The 13,893-nt window shown below is 53.1% G+C and overlaps 1 protein-coding gene across 1 annotated transcript; it reads right to left on the bottom strand.

Moving 5' to 3' along the window:
* On the bottom strand, nucleotides 1–3,718 carry HJV (hemojuvelin BMP co-receptor). Its single transcript, XM_054711969.1, has 3 exons — nucleotides 3,622–3,718; nucleotides 2,683–3,251; nucleotides 1–1,234 (listed from the first exon to the last, which is right to left on the bottom strand). Exons 1-3 carry the CDS (start codon nucleotides 3,716–3,718, stop codon nucleotides 611–613), a joined length of 1,290 nt encoding a protein of 429 aa, XP_054567944.1. The 3' UTR covers nucleotides 1–610.
* Between the last annotated feature and the right edge of the window lie 10,175 nt (nucleotides 3,719–13,893).

Below are 13,893 nucleotides of genomic sequence, written 5' to 3'. Positions count from 1 at the left end.
GTGGCTTGTGGGTGTAGCGAAGGTACGGTCAATTTGCATATCACTCTGTTATTAGGTAGGATGACCTTTTAGTTCTTTCCTGTTAAAAGTCTCGTTTTCTACGATCCTCAGGGCCACTCTAACCTCTAAACTGGTAGGTAGGGGTGAGCTCAGGAGCAGATGGACTGGGCCAGTTCACTTACTGGAAAGGGGACCAGGGAAACTGGTGGAGTCCCTAAGGGGATGTGTGGAATGCAGAAACCTGATCCAGAATCCTTATTCTAGGATCATTTCCACCGCTGGACTGCAGCCTTGTCTCACTCTGGCTAAATGTCATTGTTGCACGTGTCTCCCAGTCCCCACCGTCTCCTTCAGTGATTCTTTTTCAGAGAGGGAGGGAGAGATAGAAACATCCATGATGACAGAGAATCATTGATTGGCTGCCTCCTGCACGCCCCACACTGGGGATCAAGTCCCGCAACCCGGGCATGTGCCCTTGACCGGAATCAAACCCTGGACCCTTCAGCCCGCAGGCCAAGGCCGGCCAGGGCCCTTCAGCGATTCTTTATGTTGCCCCGGCCCATCTCTGTCCCCAGACCATTTCCAACCCAATCCAGGGCCCAGGGCCTCGCTACTGAATGCCAAGCCACAGGACCCAGAGGCCGGGGAGCAGTGGGGCTGGGAGGGCCGCCGAGGAGAGGGGGACCCCGGCATCCGAGGGGAAGAGGTGCAGCTTTTCTAGGTCCGGCAGGAAGGCTCGGGCGTCCTCGAGCGCGGCCTGCGCGGCCACCGTCCAGTTGGGGTCCCCGGAGACAGAAACGTCGAAGACACAGGAATGGAAGTAAGCGTCTTCCACCGGCAGCCCGGCCTTGCACAGCCGCCGGGCGGCGTCCAGGCTCAGCGCCCCCCGGGGGCTGCGCTCGGCGCGGGAGAGCCGCTGGCTCGGGGGGCAGCCGCCCACGCACAGCTGCAGGTCCTGCTCGGCCGAGAAGGCCCGCGCCACGTCCTCCGCCACCCGGATGGCGAAGGAGAGCTGCCCGGCCGCCTGCCGGACGACCACCGTGGTGCCGATGTAGGCGGCTCGGATCTCCACGTGGCTGCCGGGGTTCGCCGTGCGGATGGACAGGCTGGAGCCCCCGGGGCGGTCCCCGCCATTGACGGAGCCATCTTCGAAGGCGGCGGGGAGGTTGTCCACCTCCGCCTGGTAGACCTTCTGATCGATGCACTCCTGCATGTTCTTAAAGATAATGGTGAGCTGGGAGGGCGAGAGGGAAGACGGTTCACTCGGGTGCCGGGCACTTAACCCTAACCCTTCCCCTTCCCCTTCCCCGGCCAGGCCTCCGGGGCTCTGAGGCGAGGCTGGGGGCCCTCCCCCGGATCCCCGCTCTCCTTGTGGCCTCCGTCGCAGCAGCTCCCACGGGGAAGGAAGAGTCCCCGCACCCCAGGGCTCTCAGCTCCCCTCTCCCCAACTTCCCCAGCGCCTTTTGAACTTGAGTGGAATCCCCACGGAGGGACAGCGATTACAGGAGCGGGTGTTCGCAGGACGCAGTGATGGCAGTGGGGGGAGTGGTTGGAGGGAATAGGAGCTTCGCCCAGGGCCAGTGACGGCCCAGGGGCAGTGATATCGCCCAGGGGCAGTGACGGCCCAGGGGCAGTGACATCGCCCAGGGGCAGTGACCGCCCAGGGGCAGTGATATCACCCAGGGGCAGTGATACCGCCCAGGGGCAGTGATATCGCCCAGGGGCAGTGACCGCCCAGGGGCAGTGACCGCAGTGACCGCCCAGGGGCAGTGATATCGCCCAGGGGCAGTGATATCGCCCAGGGGCAGTGATATCGCCCAGGGGCAGTGATATCGCCCAGGGGCAGTGATATCACCCAGGGGCAGTGACCGCCCAGGGGCAGCGACATCGCCCAGGGGCAGTGATATCGCCCAGGGGCAGTGACCGCCCAGGGGCAGTGATCGCCCAGGGGCAGTGATATCGCCCAGGGGCAGTGATATCGCCCAGGGGCAGTGATATCGCCCAGGGGCAGTGATATCGCCCAGGGGCAGTGATCGCCCAGGGGCAGTGATCGCCCAGGGGCAGTGATATCGCCCAGGGGCAGTGATATCGCCCAGGGGCAGTGATATCGCCCAGGGGCAGTGATATCGCCCAGGGGCAGTGACATCGCCCAGGGGCAGTGACCGGCCAGGGGCAGTGACCGGCCAGGGGCAGTGATCGCCCAGGGGCAGTGATCTCGCCCAGGGGCAGTGACATCGCCCAGGGGCAGTGACCGGCCAGGGGCAGTGACCGGCCAGGGGCAGTGATCGCCCAGGGGCAGTGATATCGCCCAGGGGCAGCCATATCGCCCAGGGGCAGTGATCTCGCCCAGGGGCAGTGATCGCCCAGGGGCAGTGATCGCCCAGGGGCAGTGACATCGCCCAGGGGCAGTGATATCGCCCAGGGGCAGTGACATCGCCCAGGGGCAGTGATATCGCCCAGGGCCAGTGACGGCCCAGGGGCAGTGATCGCCCAGGGGCAGTGACGGCCCAGGGGCAGTGATATCGCCCAGGGGCAGTGATATCGCCCAGGGGCAGTGACCGCCCAGGGTCAGCCATATCGCCCAGGGGCAGTGATATCGCCCAGGGCAGTGGGGCTGGCATGGGAGCGGCCCCGGCCCCGGGGTGACCGCCAGAGGGTCCGGAGGAGCAGCCGAGTCCTGACCTTCCGGGTGGCGGTGGCGTTGGCGCCGGGAGCCACGGGCGAGCTGGTGGCCTGGACGAAGAGGAAGTCGTTGTCCAGCAGCGGCCACGCGCCCCGCACTCGGCACGTGTGGAAGTGGTGGTGGAAGCTGCGCACGTGGGGGTCCCCGAAGGAGGCGCAGTGCAGGAAGCCCGGGGGGCGGCCGTGCAGGCGGGCGAACCGGCCCGCGTAGTCGCAGGGGTCGGGGGCGGCGGGGCCCGCGGGGTGCGCGGGGCCGGCGCCGGGCAGGGCGGGGCCGCGGGCCGGGGGCGGCGCCGTGGGGCCCTGGCGGGAGCAGTTGTGCTGGATCATCAGGTCCTCGATGCCGTGCACCGCCGAGTGGAAGGCCAGGTCCCCGCGGCAGGTGCGCGCCGTGCGCCGCGTGCACAGCGCGTAGGAGCGGAGCGCCCGGCAGAGGCCGCCGGAGCCCCCGCCGCCCCGGCCCCCGCCGCCCGCCCCTCGGAGCGCCCCCGGGGAGCCCCCGCCTCTGAGGCTCAAGGTGGACGACACGTACTCAGCATTGCAGCGGAGGATCTTGCACTGAGAGTGAGCTGGGGACAGAGCGGGGGGAGCGTGAGCTGGTCCCCAGAGCCCGCTCCACCGGAGTTGCACCCCCCCCAGCCCCCCCACATCTCACCCGGGGTGCCAGCCCTTCCTGAAACCACGGAAGGCTCCCAAGGCCCAGCCCCAGCTCCCTGGTCCTGTCCTCACGCGGTTTGGGATAAGCCCGCCGTGGCGCTTCCCTGTCCATCCAGGTCCTTCCCAGCGCCCTTCCCAAGCTGATGGGAACCAGTATGGACCTGCCTGAGGGCGGGGGTGACCCTCGGCACCCATTCTCCTCTCCCTCAAGCTCACACGCCCACCCCCTAGAGCAGCCTGCCCTCTAGGCCCCCCCCCAACCCTTCCCTCGCCCCTCCTTACCATATCCACAGAGGAGCAGCAGGAGAGTGAGAGTGCTTAGAGTTGGGGGACTGCCGTGGGGGGACCGGGGACTAGGGCGCTGGCCTGGATCCCCCATACCTATCCGGCCAGGTCCCCGCGGGCTCCGGCTCTCTCCAGCCGATGGCTGTCCTACCCAGTGGACGTTGACTGGCCGTCCTGGAAGAGACTGGGCACGGGGAGAGGGGCGAGTGGAAGGCTGTTCTGGACGATGTGAGGGGAAGGTGGGAAGGTCAAGAGAAGGATAAGCAGGCTGAAGTTGGGGAGAATTGGGGCTCCCGGAACTGTAAGTGTGGCTGTTAGACCTCTGGGCCCTGCTCTGTGGCCACTTTCAAGTCCCTTATGCAATACCCCTCGGTGGGGGTGGAAGGAACGTTGAGTGGCCCGGGGTGGGGGGCAGAGTCCACGGTGTTGCCCCATTCGGAGCTACCAAAACAGCAGAAATGTCCAAAAAGGAGGAATCATGGGGACAGATCAGATCCAACCATTCCAGTAGGTCCCCCAACAGACTTAGAGGTTCCCCAGCAGAATTGGGGTCTGAAAAGTGCTTCAGAAACGTGCCTCTGATTTGCCTCTCCCCATCAGGAGGGACCACCAGGGGTCATTCTTCCTTTTTTTACCCCCTTTGTGTCAGAATTTTCAGCAAGAAGGAGTAATGGTAGGACACCCATCCCTCAATCTTCAAATAAAAAGGGCACTGATTTCTTTCCGTCTATTCTAGAGAGCGGCAGTGATAACCCCTCTCTCATCGGATCCTGGAGTGCAACCCGAGCATGCACAGTAACGTTCGCTTGTTAGGAGTCCACAGTTTCTGAGTATCTCCAAACCCGACTGAGGAGTCACTTTCCCCATTAACCTTCCCTCTGCAAATTTAGAAGTTCTCAGTCTCTTGACAAGGAGAGGACTTGGGGAGGGGCTTGCCTCTCCTGGGGTAAGGGTACGGCGGGGGGGGGGACGATCACAGGAGGGAGGGTAGGGATGGCAGGTCTAGAGTCCTGGGGAGAAATCACTCATGACAAGGCCACCCTCCGTGGAAGCCCAGCGCGAGGGCACGCCAAGCAGGGACAGGGTAGACGAGTGTCATGACTAATCATGTGAGGCTAAATTTGGCCTTGATGAGAAAACCACAGACTCGGGGATGTGGGGAACTCCTGCTAAAGAAGGCGGCCTCCTCGGAAGCCTGGAGGTACCACGGTGAAGAAAGAGCTTAAACTGCCCGAGGAGAGCCTCAGACTTAAACGTCGAATGGCTCGAGGCCAGAAAGCAATCAGACAGAAGGAGAAATGCAGATCGGGGCACCTTAGCCTGGGAGAGGTCTTAGCTCTTGGACCAGGGGTTTCTGTTGTAATTTTGTGGAAGTCTAACTTCAATCCAAAAGCGTATTAAAGGCATTGCAATTTCATTGGACTTACTGTTTCCAGAGATCAAACATTACTCTGCTATCCCGCTCTCCAGCCATGGCTGCCTACTCTGTCGGTCAGCTCCAGCCAGGGGATCCCCCGTCTCTTTCTCCATGTCTCCCCTAGGCCCCCAGGCCTGCTGCAATCTCAGTGAGGTCAGGGAGCCAGAGAAGGGCTGGTGTGGGGGGAAGGGGGAGTATATGGCTGGCTGGAGCACTGGACAGCTGAGCGGGGGGAGGGAGGTGGCTACTGAGTTGACTGTTTTAAAAATAGCTAAGTCCAAAATTCCAGGAGCTTTGATGGGGGTAGGGTGTGGGAGTTGGGAGGGGTAGGAGGATTAGAAAGAATGTGGGGTGTAGGGTGCCAAGTAGGGGAGGGCGAACAGAAATATGACAGGCAAGTCAGAATATCCAATTCCAGCTTCTAGGACTCTAGTCACTGCCTACTCCAGGCAGCCCTCCAGCATGGTCACTAATGAGCCCCTGGCCTTTAACACTAGAGTGGGTGCTCTAGCCCGTTTGGCTCAGTGGATAGAGCATCAGCCTATGGGCTAAAGGGTCCCAGGTTCAATTCCGGCCAAGGGCACATGCCTGGGTTGCAGGCTTGATCCCCCCCCCCCCCCCCAGTAGGGGACGTGCAGGAGGCAGCCAATCAATGATTCTCTCTCATCATTGATGTTTCTATCTCTCTAGCTCTATCCCTTCCTCTCTGAAATCAATAAAAATATAATCAAGTTGGAGTGGGCATTTGTGTGCCTCTCGTTCACCACCCTCATCTCTGCTGTACTGAATATTGCATTTCGTTTCTACAGAACATATCTAGGGGGGAGCTGACTTTAAACAAGGTCCAAAGCGGAAGTAGTTGACAGCCCTCCCCCATCTTTGCAGACTATTTCAGAAGGACCGAAAAAGCCAGCTGTCCAGAGGAGAAATCTGAGCTCTAAGTTGTTTAGGATGAGGGTTTCAGTCTGCCAGTTCAGATCCTTGCAGCTGTCTATGCCCCTACTACCTCCATTTTCATACAGCAATGTCTCTTCCCTCCCTCTCACCGACACACACACACACACACACACACACACACACACACACACACACACTCCTGAGTTGCTGGGTGGGTGGGAGGGTGGAGAGGCTAACCAAGGCAAAGATGGGGGGATAGAAGTTTTTGACAGTTACTAACCCCCAAGGGAGGGGCACTTGGAGAGATAAACGGAGAAAGAGAGACTCAGAAAGATACTTTTGTGGAGTAACATAATCCCGCGACCTTGTAAAATACTGCAGTACTTTAGCCATGCCACATTTCTGCAGCCAGAGGGTTCTGGGACCATTCATCCCTTAGGACTTGCCAAGTGAAATTAACACGGCTGGTTCCAAATTGGGTCACTAAGGCCTCTGCATTAATTGGCTCTACATTTAATTCAGAATCTAGAGGCCCACAGAGGACCCTTCTCTTTATTATACAGATATTTCTGAAAAAGGCAGTTCTTCCCGTGACCACTCAAGGCCACATCATAAAGGCTTTTATTACCAAAATGTAAAATGCCCCCAACCAAACTATCCAAGTGACTTTAAAACAATAATTTGACCATGGCCTCCCAAGTGGAATATACTCTAAGGACAAAAAGAAGTGCAGAAATATTTTAAAGTAGGCCCATTGTTGGTGGGAGTGTTGGTATTGTTGTTCTGAAACTATTGTGTGTTGTGAGGTAAAACAAATGAATGTTAAGTATCAGTGTATTTATGAAACAGGATTTTTGGTGTAGAACAAAGAGGTAGAGATTTATAGTTGATACAGTTAAAGTAAAAACTCTATAATTCTGAATTTCAATTGGAAATACTACGCAGAGCTCATGGTGTTTTTATCCCATTTCCTAACTTTATCTTTAAAAGGCCTAGAAACAATGACCCATTAGCAATGATCATGCTATTGTTCAAACTGAGCTATCTAATGCCATTTCCCACTAAAGGAACTCCTTGGAGAAATAACTAGTTTCAGGTAGGGGGAGGAATTGTCCAAGATAAGCAGGGAAGCTTTCCAAGACTTAAGATTGTATCAAAAGGAATCAGAAGCTACGAGAATAATTTCTACTGGCCAAAGATAGGCAATCTGAGTGTCAAAATGAACAGTAACTACAATGAATTTCAACATATTTGATGCGTTTAAAAATGCTTAAATCTGAGTTCACAATGATACTTAATTGTAGTAAAATACACATAGCATAGAATTTACTACCTTAACATTTTAAGTGTACGGTTTAGTAGTGTTAAGTACATTCATATTATTGTGATCAATAACCATATATATTAAAAAAATAAAGCATATTATTGTGCAGCCAATCTCCAGAAATCTTTTCGTCTTGCAAAACTGAGACTATATTCCCATGAAACATAAGTTAAACTGATTTTGGGGAAATTATGGCTTTATATGCATTTGTAATGAATAATAGAGCGATCTGAGTGTTCTTTTCCTAGCTTCCTCCACCCTCACTCCCCAGTGGTAACATGTTGTGAAACGATAGTACAACATACAACCAAAATATTGACATCATTACATCAAGCTACAGGGCATTTCCATTAGAAGAATACCTCATGTTGCCACATCTCCACTTTAACATCCAGCAGTAAACAGGTTATAGTATGCAACCTTTGGGATATCTATTTTTAATTTTTTTTTTATTTTTTTTTAGAGAGAGAGAGAGAGGGAGGAGGTGGAGAGAGAGAAACATCCTTGTGAGAGAATCATCAATCAGCTGTCTTCTGCATGTTCCCTACTAGGGAGTGAGCCCCAAACGGCAGGCGTGTGCCCTAATTGGGAATCCAGTTGGCACCCAATCACTAGCTTCTCTTTTCGTCCTCAGAACAGGGTCTTTTGCAGAGCAAATTAATTTTGATGAAGTTTATTCCCTTTACAGAGAATGCTTTTTGTGTCTAGCCCTTCTAAAAGTTTTGTGCTTCACATTTAAGTTCGTGATCTACTTTGAGTTAGTTTTTGTATAAAGTCTGAGATCGAGGTTAAGGTTTTTTGTTTGTTTGCTTATGAATGTCCAATTTCATCAGCAAAGTATATTTTAAAAAGCTATTGTTCTTGCCGTAACTGGTTTGGCTCAGTGGATAGACCGCTGGCCTGCAGACTGACGGGTCCCAGGTTTGATTTTGATCAAGGGCATGTACCTTGGTTGCAGGCTTGATCCCCAGTAGGGGGCATGCAGGAGGCAGCTGATCAATGTTTCTCTCTCATTGATTTTTCTAACTCTATTCCTCTCCTTTCCTCTCTGTAAAATTAATAAAAAATATTTTTTAAAAATGCTATTCTTCATTCAATTACTTTTGCCTTTTAATAAATCTTGGGTAAAGTCTTAAGTAAAATGGGAAAGCTGATTTCTCCCACTTCTTTTTCAAAATTTGTTTTAGCTATTCTAGTTCCTTTGCCTTCCCATATAACTTTTGAATAATTTTGTCTGTATCTACAAAAATCTTTCTAGGATCCCCCTCACTAATTTCATTTTTTTTTGGTACCACAATCATGTTTTATTTTGAGAAATGTCTTGATTTTGATGTTTGACAGAAATTTTGTTTTTTATTTTATTTTTTGTTAATTCTCACCAAAGGATATTTTTTCCATTGATTCTTTTCTTTTCTTCTCTTCTTTTTTTCTGTGGTTCATCTTCCTTTGTTTCTTTCTTTCAAGAGAGTGGAAGGGAGAGAGGGAGGGCAGGAACAAGAGAAACACCAATGTGAGAGAGACACGTGGATCAGTTATCTCCTGTATGCACACGACCAGGGCAGGGATTGAACCTATAACCTTGGCACATGGAGACAATGTATTTTCTTTATTCTTGAAGGGTATTTTTACTGGATTCCTATATTACCACATAGGAATCTGGAATGACAGTCTTTTCTTTCAGCACTTAAGAAATGTTTGTGCCACTTGCGGTTTCCATGGTTTCTAACAAGAAATTTGCTGTCATTCAATATGTGTCATTTTTCACTGTTTTCAAGAATTTTTTTCTTAGCTTTTTTAGCTTTTAGCAGTTAGACAATGATGTGCCTTGGCATGAATTTGTTTGCATTTATCCTCTTTGGGGTTTGTTCATGTTCTTCAATCTGTAGGTTTATCCCTCTGCCAAATTTGGGGGAGTTTTCAGCCTTATTTTTTTTTTATTATTAACAGCTTTATTGAACTATAATCCACATACCATAAAATCCATCTGAGTTTTGTCACGTTGCATTCATTGATTGCCTATAGGCTTGGGTTTAATTCTGCCACTTAACGCTGTATCTTCCATGCACCTCACTTAGTTCTTGGTCTTATTGTCTCTCCTGCCTTCCAGGTTGACATCATCCCACCTCATTCCATGTCTTCCTCTTAGTTTAGTATACACTGTTTCTCTCTCTCAGCGGTTATCTTAGAATTCTTAATGTGCATGTTAATTTACATTCTAACTTCTACCCTTCCTACAAATAACCTTAGAGTAATTCCATGGCAGTCATGCCTGAAGTTACCCCTCTCCCAGGGACCGGAGCCCTCAGTTCCATCTTCAGCTTGGGAGTTGGACTGACATGGCAGTCACCAAGGCCATTCCCTTCCTTCTCCTTGAACAGGAGAGGGGGGGAAGGGGCCAGTGAAGTGCCCCCTCCAGTTCCCATGCCCTCCACACTGCTCCCTCGTCCCTCACCCTGCAACCTTTTGGGGGCTTTCTGGCCTCACAAAAGGAAGCTGGAGCCAGGATCTGGTTCACCCCTTCCCTAGGTCTGAAGGATCTGGACCCCTATTCTCAACAGCGTTCTCTTTTGGGCACATGACCCGAGCCCCGTGTGCACTTGACACGGAGGAGCCCGAGTCTGCACAGACTGGGGACTTGCCCAGCATCAAAGGACTTGGAGGCTCTCCTTAAGCCTCCACCGTCCGTGCAGCCACAGTGGGCAAGGCTGCCGGCCTCACAGCAGGCCAGGCCCTGGGCAGGATCTAGCACTTCCTGCCGGCCTGCTCCAGGTGCCGCTCGGACTTGGCCGTCTCTTCTTCCGCAGGTTCTGGAGCCGCTGGTCTTGCTGCTGCTGCATCTTCACCACACGGGCTGTGTCCTTTCCTGCGGCAGGACAGTAAGAAGCTAGGAAAATTCCTGGGCAAGGGGAAGAGGGAAACTGAGACAAGAAAATTAAACAAGGCGAGGCAATTTAAAAACTTACAGCCAGCCTGTGAATCGCAAGACCTTATCTTCCCCAACCAAGGGCACTTGAAAGTAAACAGTTTATACCTCTCCTCCCCTAACCAGAGAATACCTAGCTTACATCACCCTGGTCTGGGAAATAGAGAACAAACACCCAATTAATGCCATTGGTGCTAAACCCAAGGGCAGATGGAGTCAGGGGGAGCGGAGGGGGGGGGGTAACAAATTAGCAAACGAAACGAAAACCCACTAAAGCCAGGCAGACCCCAGATAAAAAGTGAAACAGTAAAGCAGACCAAAGAGGAATGAAAACTCCCCGATGCACTAGTTTTGATGCATCAGCATATGACAAATGCACCTGGAAAGCTGATGAACAGTCTGCTGAAAACTTCCCTTAAGATGCTCATTCACAGAAAAAAAAAAAAAAAAGAAAAGAAAAGAAAAAGAAAAAAAAGAATGATAAAAAGCCCTCAGGACACAGACCCAAGGTGGGCTCACTCCAGAGCATGCCCAGGCCGCTTTCTGGGCATGAAATATGTATCTCTCCCTAAACTCTAAGGGTCCCACGAGACGTGCACCCAGGGAAGCTGTGGGCAGCAGCAGCTCCCCCAGGCTATCCCCCCCCCCATCCTGTCTCAAGGCCCCTTCCTCCCTGACTCCCCGGTGAGCGAAAAGCCCGGCCGGCCTGGCACACTTCTTTCCTGTGAGGTTTCTAGCCGAGACCACCTAGGTCCTAGGCTCCCCTCTTGCTGCCTCTCCCCTAAGTCCTTCTTGTTTCACTGTCCCCAGCTTTAAAGGACATTCTCTCAGGACCGCCTGGCCTCCTGCTGTGACATCTTTCCACGTGAAGTCAAGAACTCACACACGAAGCCGGCCTGAGGAGACCCCTCCAGGCCTGTCCTGAGGGGGCAGAAGGGGGGGGGGCTGTGCACCATTTCTTGCCCTTCAGGGCCTCCTGCAGCAGGTGCTCCTTGTGTGGTCAGTCTTCGTAGAGCCTCACACCCTGGCCATGCACGGCACCTGCTTCCCCTGAGTCTTGTTCTCAGCTCTCGGGCTTCCCTGCCTCCTGCTTCCAGCTCCTCCAGCTCCTCCAGCTCCTCCAGCTCCTCCAGCCCCTTCAGCTCCTGCAGCTCCTCCAGCTCCTCCAGCTCCTCCAGCCCCTTCAGCTCCTCCAGCTCCTCCAGTTCCTCCAGCTCCTCCAGCTCCTCCAGCTCCTCCAGCCCCTTCAGCTCCTCCAGCTCCTCCAGCTCCTCCAGCTCCTCCAGCTCCTCCAGCCCCTTCAGCTCCTCCAGCTCCTCCAGCTCCTCCAGCTCCTCCAGCCCCTTCAGCTCCTCCAGCTCCTCCAGCTCCTCCAGCTCCTCCAGCCCCTTCAGCTCCTCCAGCTCCTCCAGTTCCTTCAGCTCCTCCAGCTCCTCCTGCTCCTCCAGCTCCTCCAGCTCCTCCAGCCGGCTTTGCAGGCCTGCAGCGCCCCAGCAGCTGCTGGTGGCTCTTCCCCATCAGTGGAGCCAAGTTCCCTTAAGCTTCTGCAGCTGCAACTCCCTGCCGTCCAGGTACTCCTAGCTCACCCCCACCTTATGGGAGGGCAGCTCCTGCTGTCCTGCCTTCTCCCCGGCCGCCTCAATGGTGGCTCAGCCTCTGTGGCTTCTCCTTCGGCCTCTGCGGCCTTCTCCTTCGCGCTCAGCTCCTTTCCTTCCCCTTCCCGTCCCCGCTCCCGCTCCTGCAGCCCTCTTTTCTCCAATGTGGTAACAGACACTTTTTGGTGCTGCCCTGCCTCCAGGTCTCCTGTACCTTGTCATGCAGTCATTGCTGCACAACATCCAGGGTCAGGCAAGGAGTTTGCCAGCCAACTTCAGCTTCTGCGGCTCCGGGCTGGGCTGGGAGCAGATTTTCCTGGCGAGGCCCTGCAGGTAGACCTTCGGAGAGCAGGGAAGCCAGGGCCAGAGGCTCCGGGGCCTGGTGGGCTCGCTCGGTGTCCTGCTCAGGGGAAGGAGGGCTGGGCACAGCGTCAGAGGCCCATTGCAGGCTCAATCCCCGGCCCTGGCCCAGGAGGCAAGCAATCAATGTGTCTCCCACATCCATGTTTTTCTCTTTCTCTCTGTCTCTCCCCCTCCCTAAACTCTATGGAAACATCAATGGGAAAATATCCTTGGGTGAGGATTAACTAAAAAATTAATAAAAACACAAACAAGTAAAATGATAGACATATATTGCTTTTACATAGGTGGGCACAGGATAGTTAATAGTCAACAATGAACATGATAACAGTAACAGAGAGGATTTATGGCCTCCGCCCTGGTGCAGTGGTTGTGCCCTGAGGGGTCTGGGAAAAGGGAGTTACCTTGACATGCCACAGGAATGTTAAGGTAGATGCAAAAGACAGGCCTAGTCAAGATAAAGAATGACTTTTGTCAGGGAAGAGTCTAGCCTAGGACATGATTAGCTGCCATAAACCGCTCTAGTCAGAAAGTTGCAGTTTCAGACCATCCTCTGTGGTTACTTTAGGTCTCTGAGTCCTCAAGGCCTCCCCTGAGCTAGTCAGGTCAGCATGTGGCTTTTCTTTTCTCTCTCTTTCATTTGCTTTCTTTTCTCTCTCTTTCAAGTTAATTTGCATACATCGATGGATTTGGTTTTTAAATCTCCTTCAGTCCCTAGACTACATGCCTACACGCACCCCAATTTTCTTTTCTCTCTCCTCACTCCCTCTCTTCCTTATTCTTTAAAAAATGTGAAGCTCCAAAGCCCCGCCCTTCTCTTAGTCTCCCACCAGTGAGTTAGGCTCAGGTCCTGGTGACCTCCAAGCAGCCACTGGATGAGTGACTCGTAGGATGAGTGACTCGTAGGTAATATTCGCTTTGGCCAACAGAGTTTGGTCTGTGGATGGCTATCATTTTACTTTTTATTCAATCCCAGAGGTTTCCCCAACGCTGCTTTCTCCGCCTCCCTAATCTAGCGCCAATGAATATTCCGGAACCCGCTTGCGCCTTCTCTTTTGATTGTAATATATAAAATAAGGTTCCCAAGTGCCATTCTCGGAGCATTAGTAGAATCTCAATCCGTTGAGATTCTGCTTCCCGACAATTGTCGACAGTTTGGCTCAAATACATTCTTTACAGGTGTGAATGTTTCTTACGTTGACAGGTCTAAGTTCACAGTAGATGGAGAAGCTGCTGAAGGACCTGGGTCTCCCAGCGTCCCCTGCACGGGGACCTTTCTGCACCTCAAGGAAAAGTTCCTGGTCAATGGGCAAAGCCCCAGCTGGAAACCTTTACTTTCCTGCTGATTACAATTCAGGGAATCACTGGAACTGTGTGAAGCTGAGATCTTCCTTTCTCAGCCTCTCTTCGCTGAACTTTTTTTTTTATTAATAATTTTTTATTGGTGAAAGTATTACATACGTCCCTCTTTTCCCCGCATTGGTCTCCTCCTACCCGTCCCTCCCCCCCTCCCCTCCCCGCCCCATTGTCTGTGTCCATGGGTTGTCTCTGGTCTTGGGGACTGTGACGGTGTGTACACCAGCCTCCTTCAGCTTCAGGAATCAGGCTTGGCAGTTCTCTCACGGGTTTTCTACTTCAAAAGAGAAATAATAATAAGTAGTAATTTCGTTGTAGGGAAAGGCCGATATTGAAAAACAACAACAATGTATACAATTTTGAACCATATATTATTTAGCGAGAGCCCATACCACAG

This window comes from Eptesicus fuscus, chromosome 22, assembly GCF_027574615.1.
Source record: "Eptesicus fuscus isolate TK198812 chromosome 22, DD_ASM_mEF_20220401, whole genome shotgun sequence".
NCBI lineage: Eukaryota > Metazoa > Chordata > Mammalia > Chiroptera > Vespertilionidae > Eptesicus > Eptesicus fuscus.
Note: the sequence above shows the minus strand (reverse complement) of the source record. Positions and strands in the feature narration are given on the sequence as shown.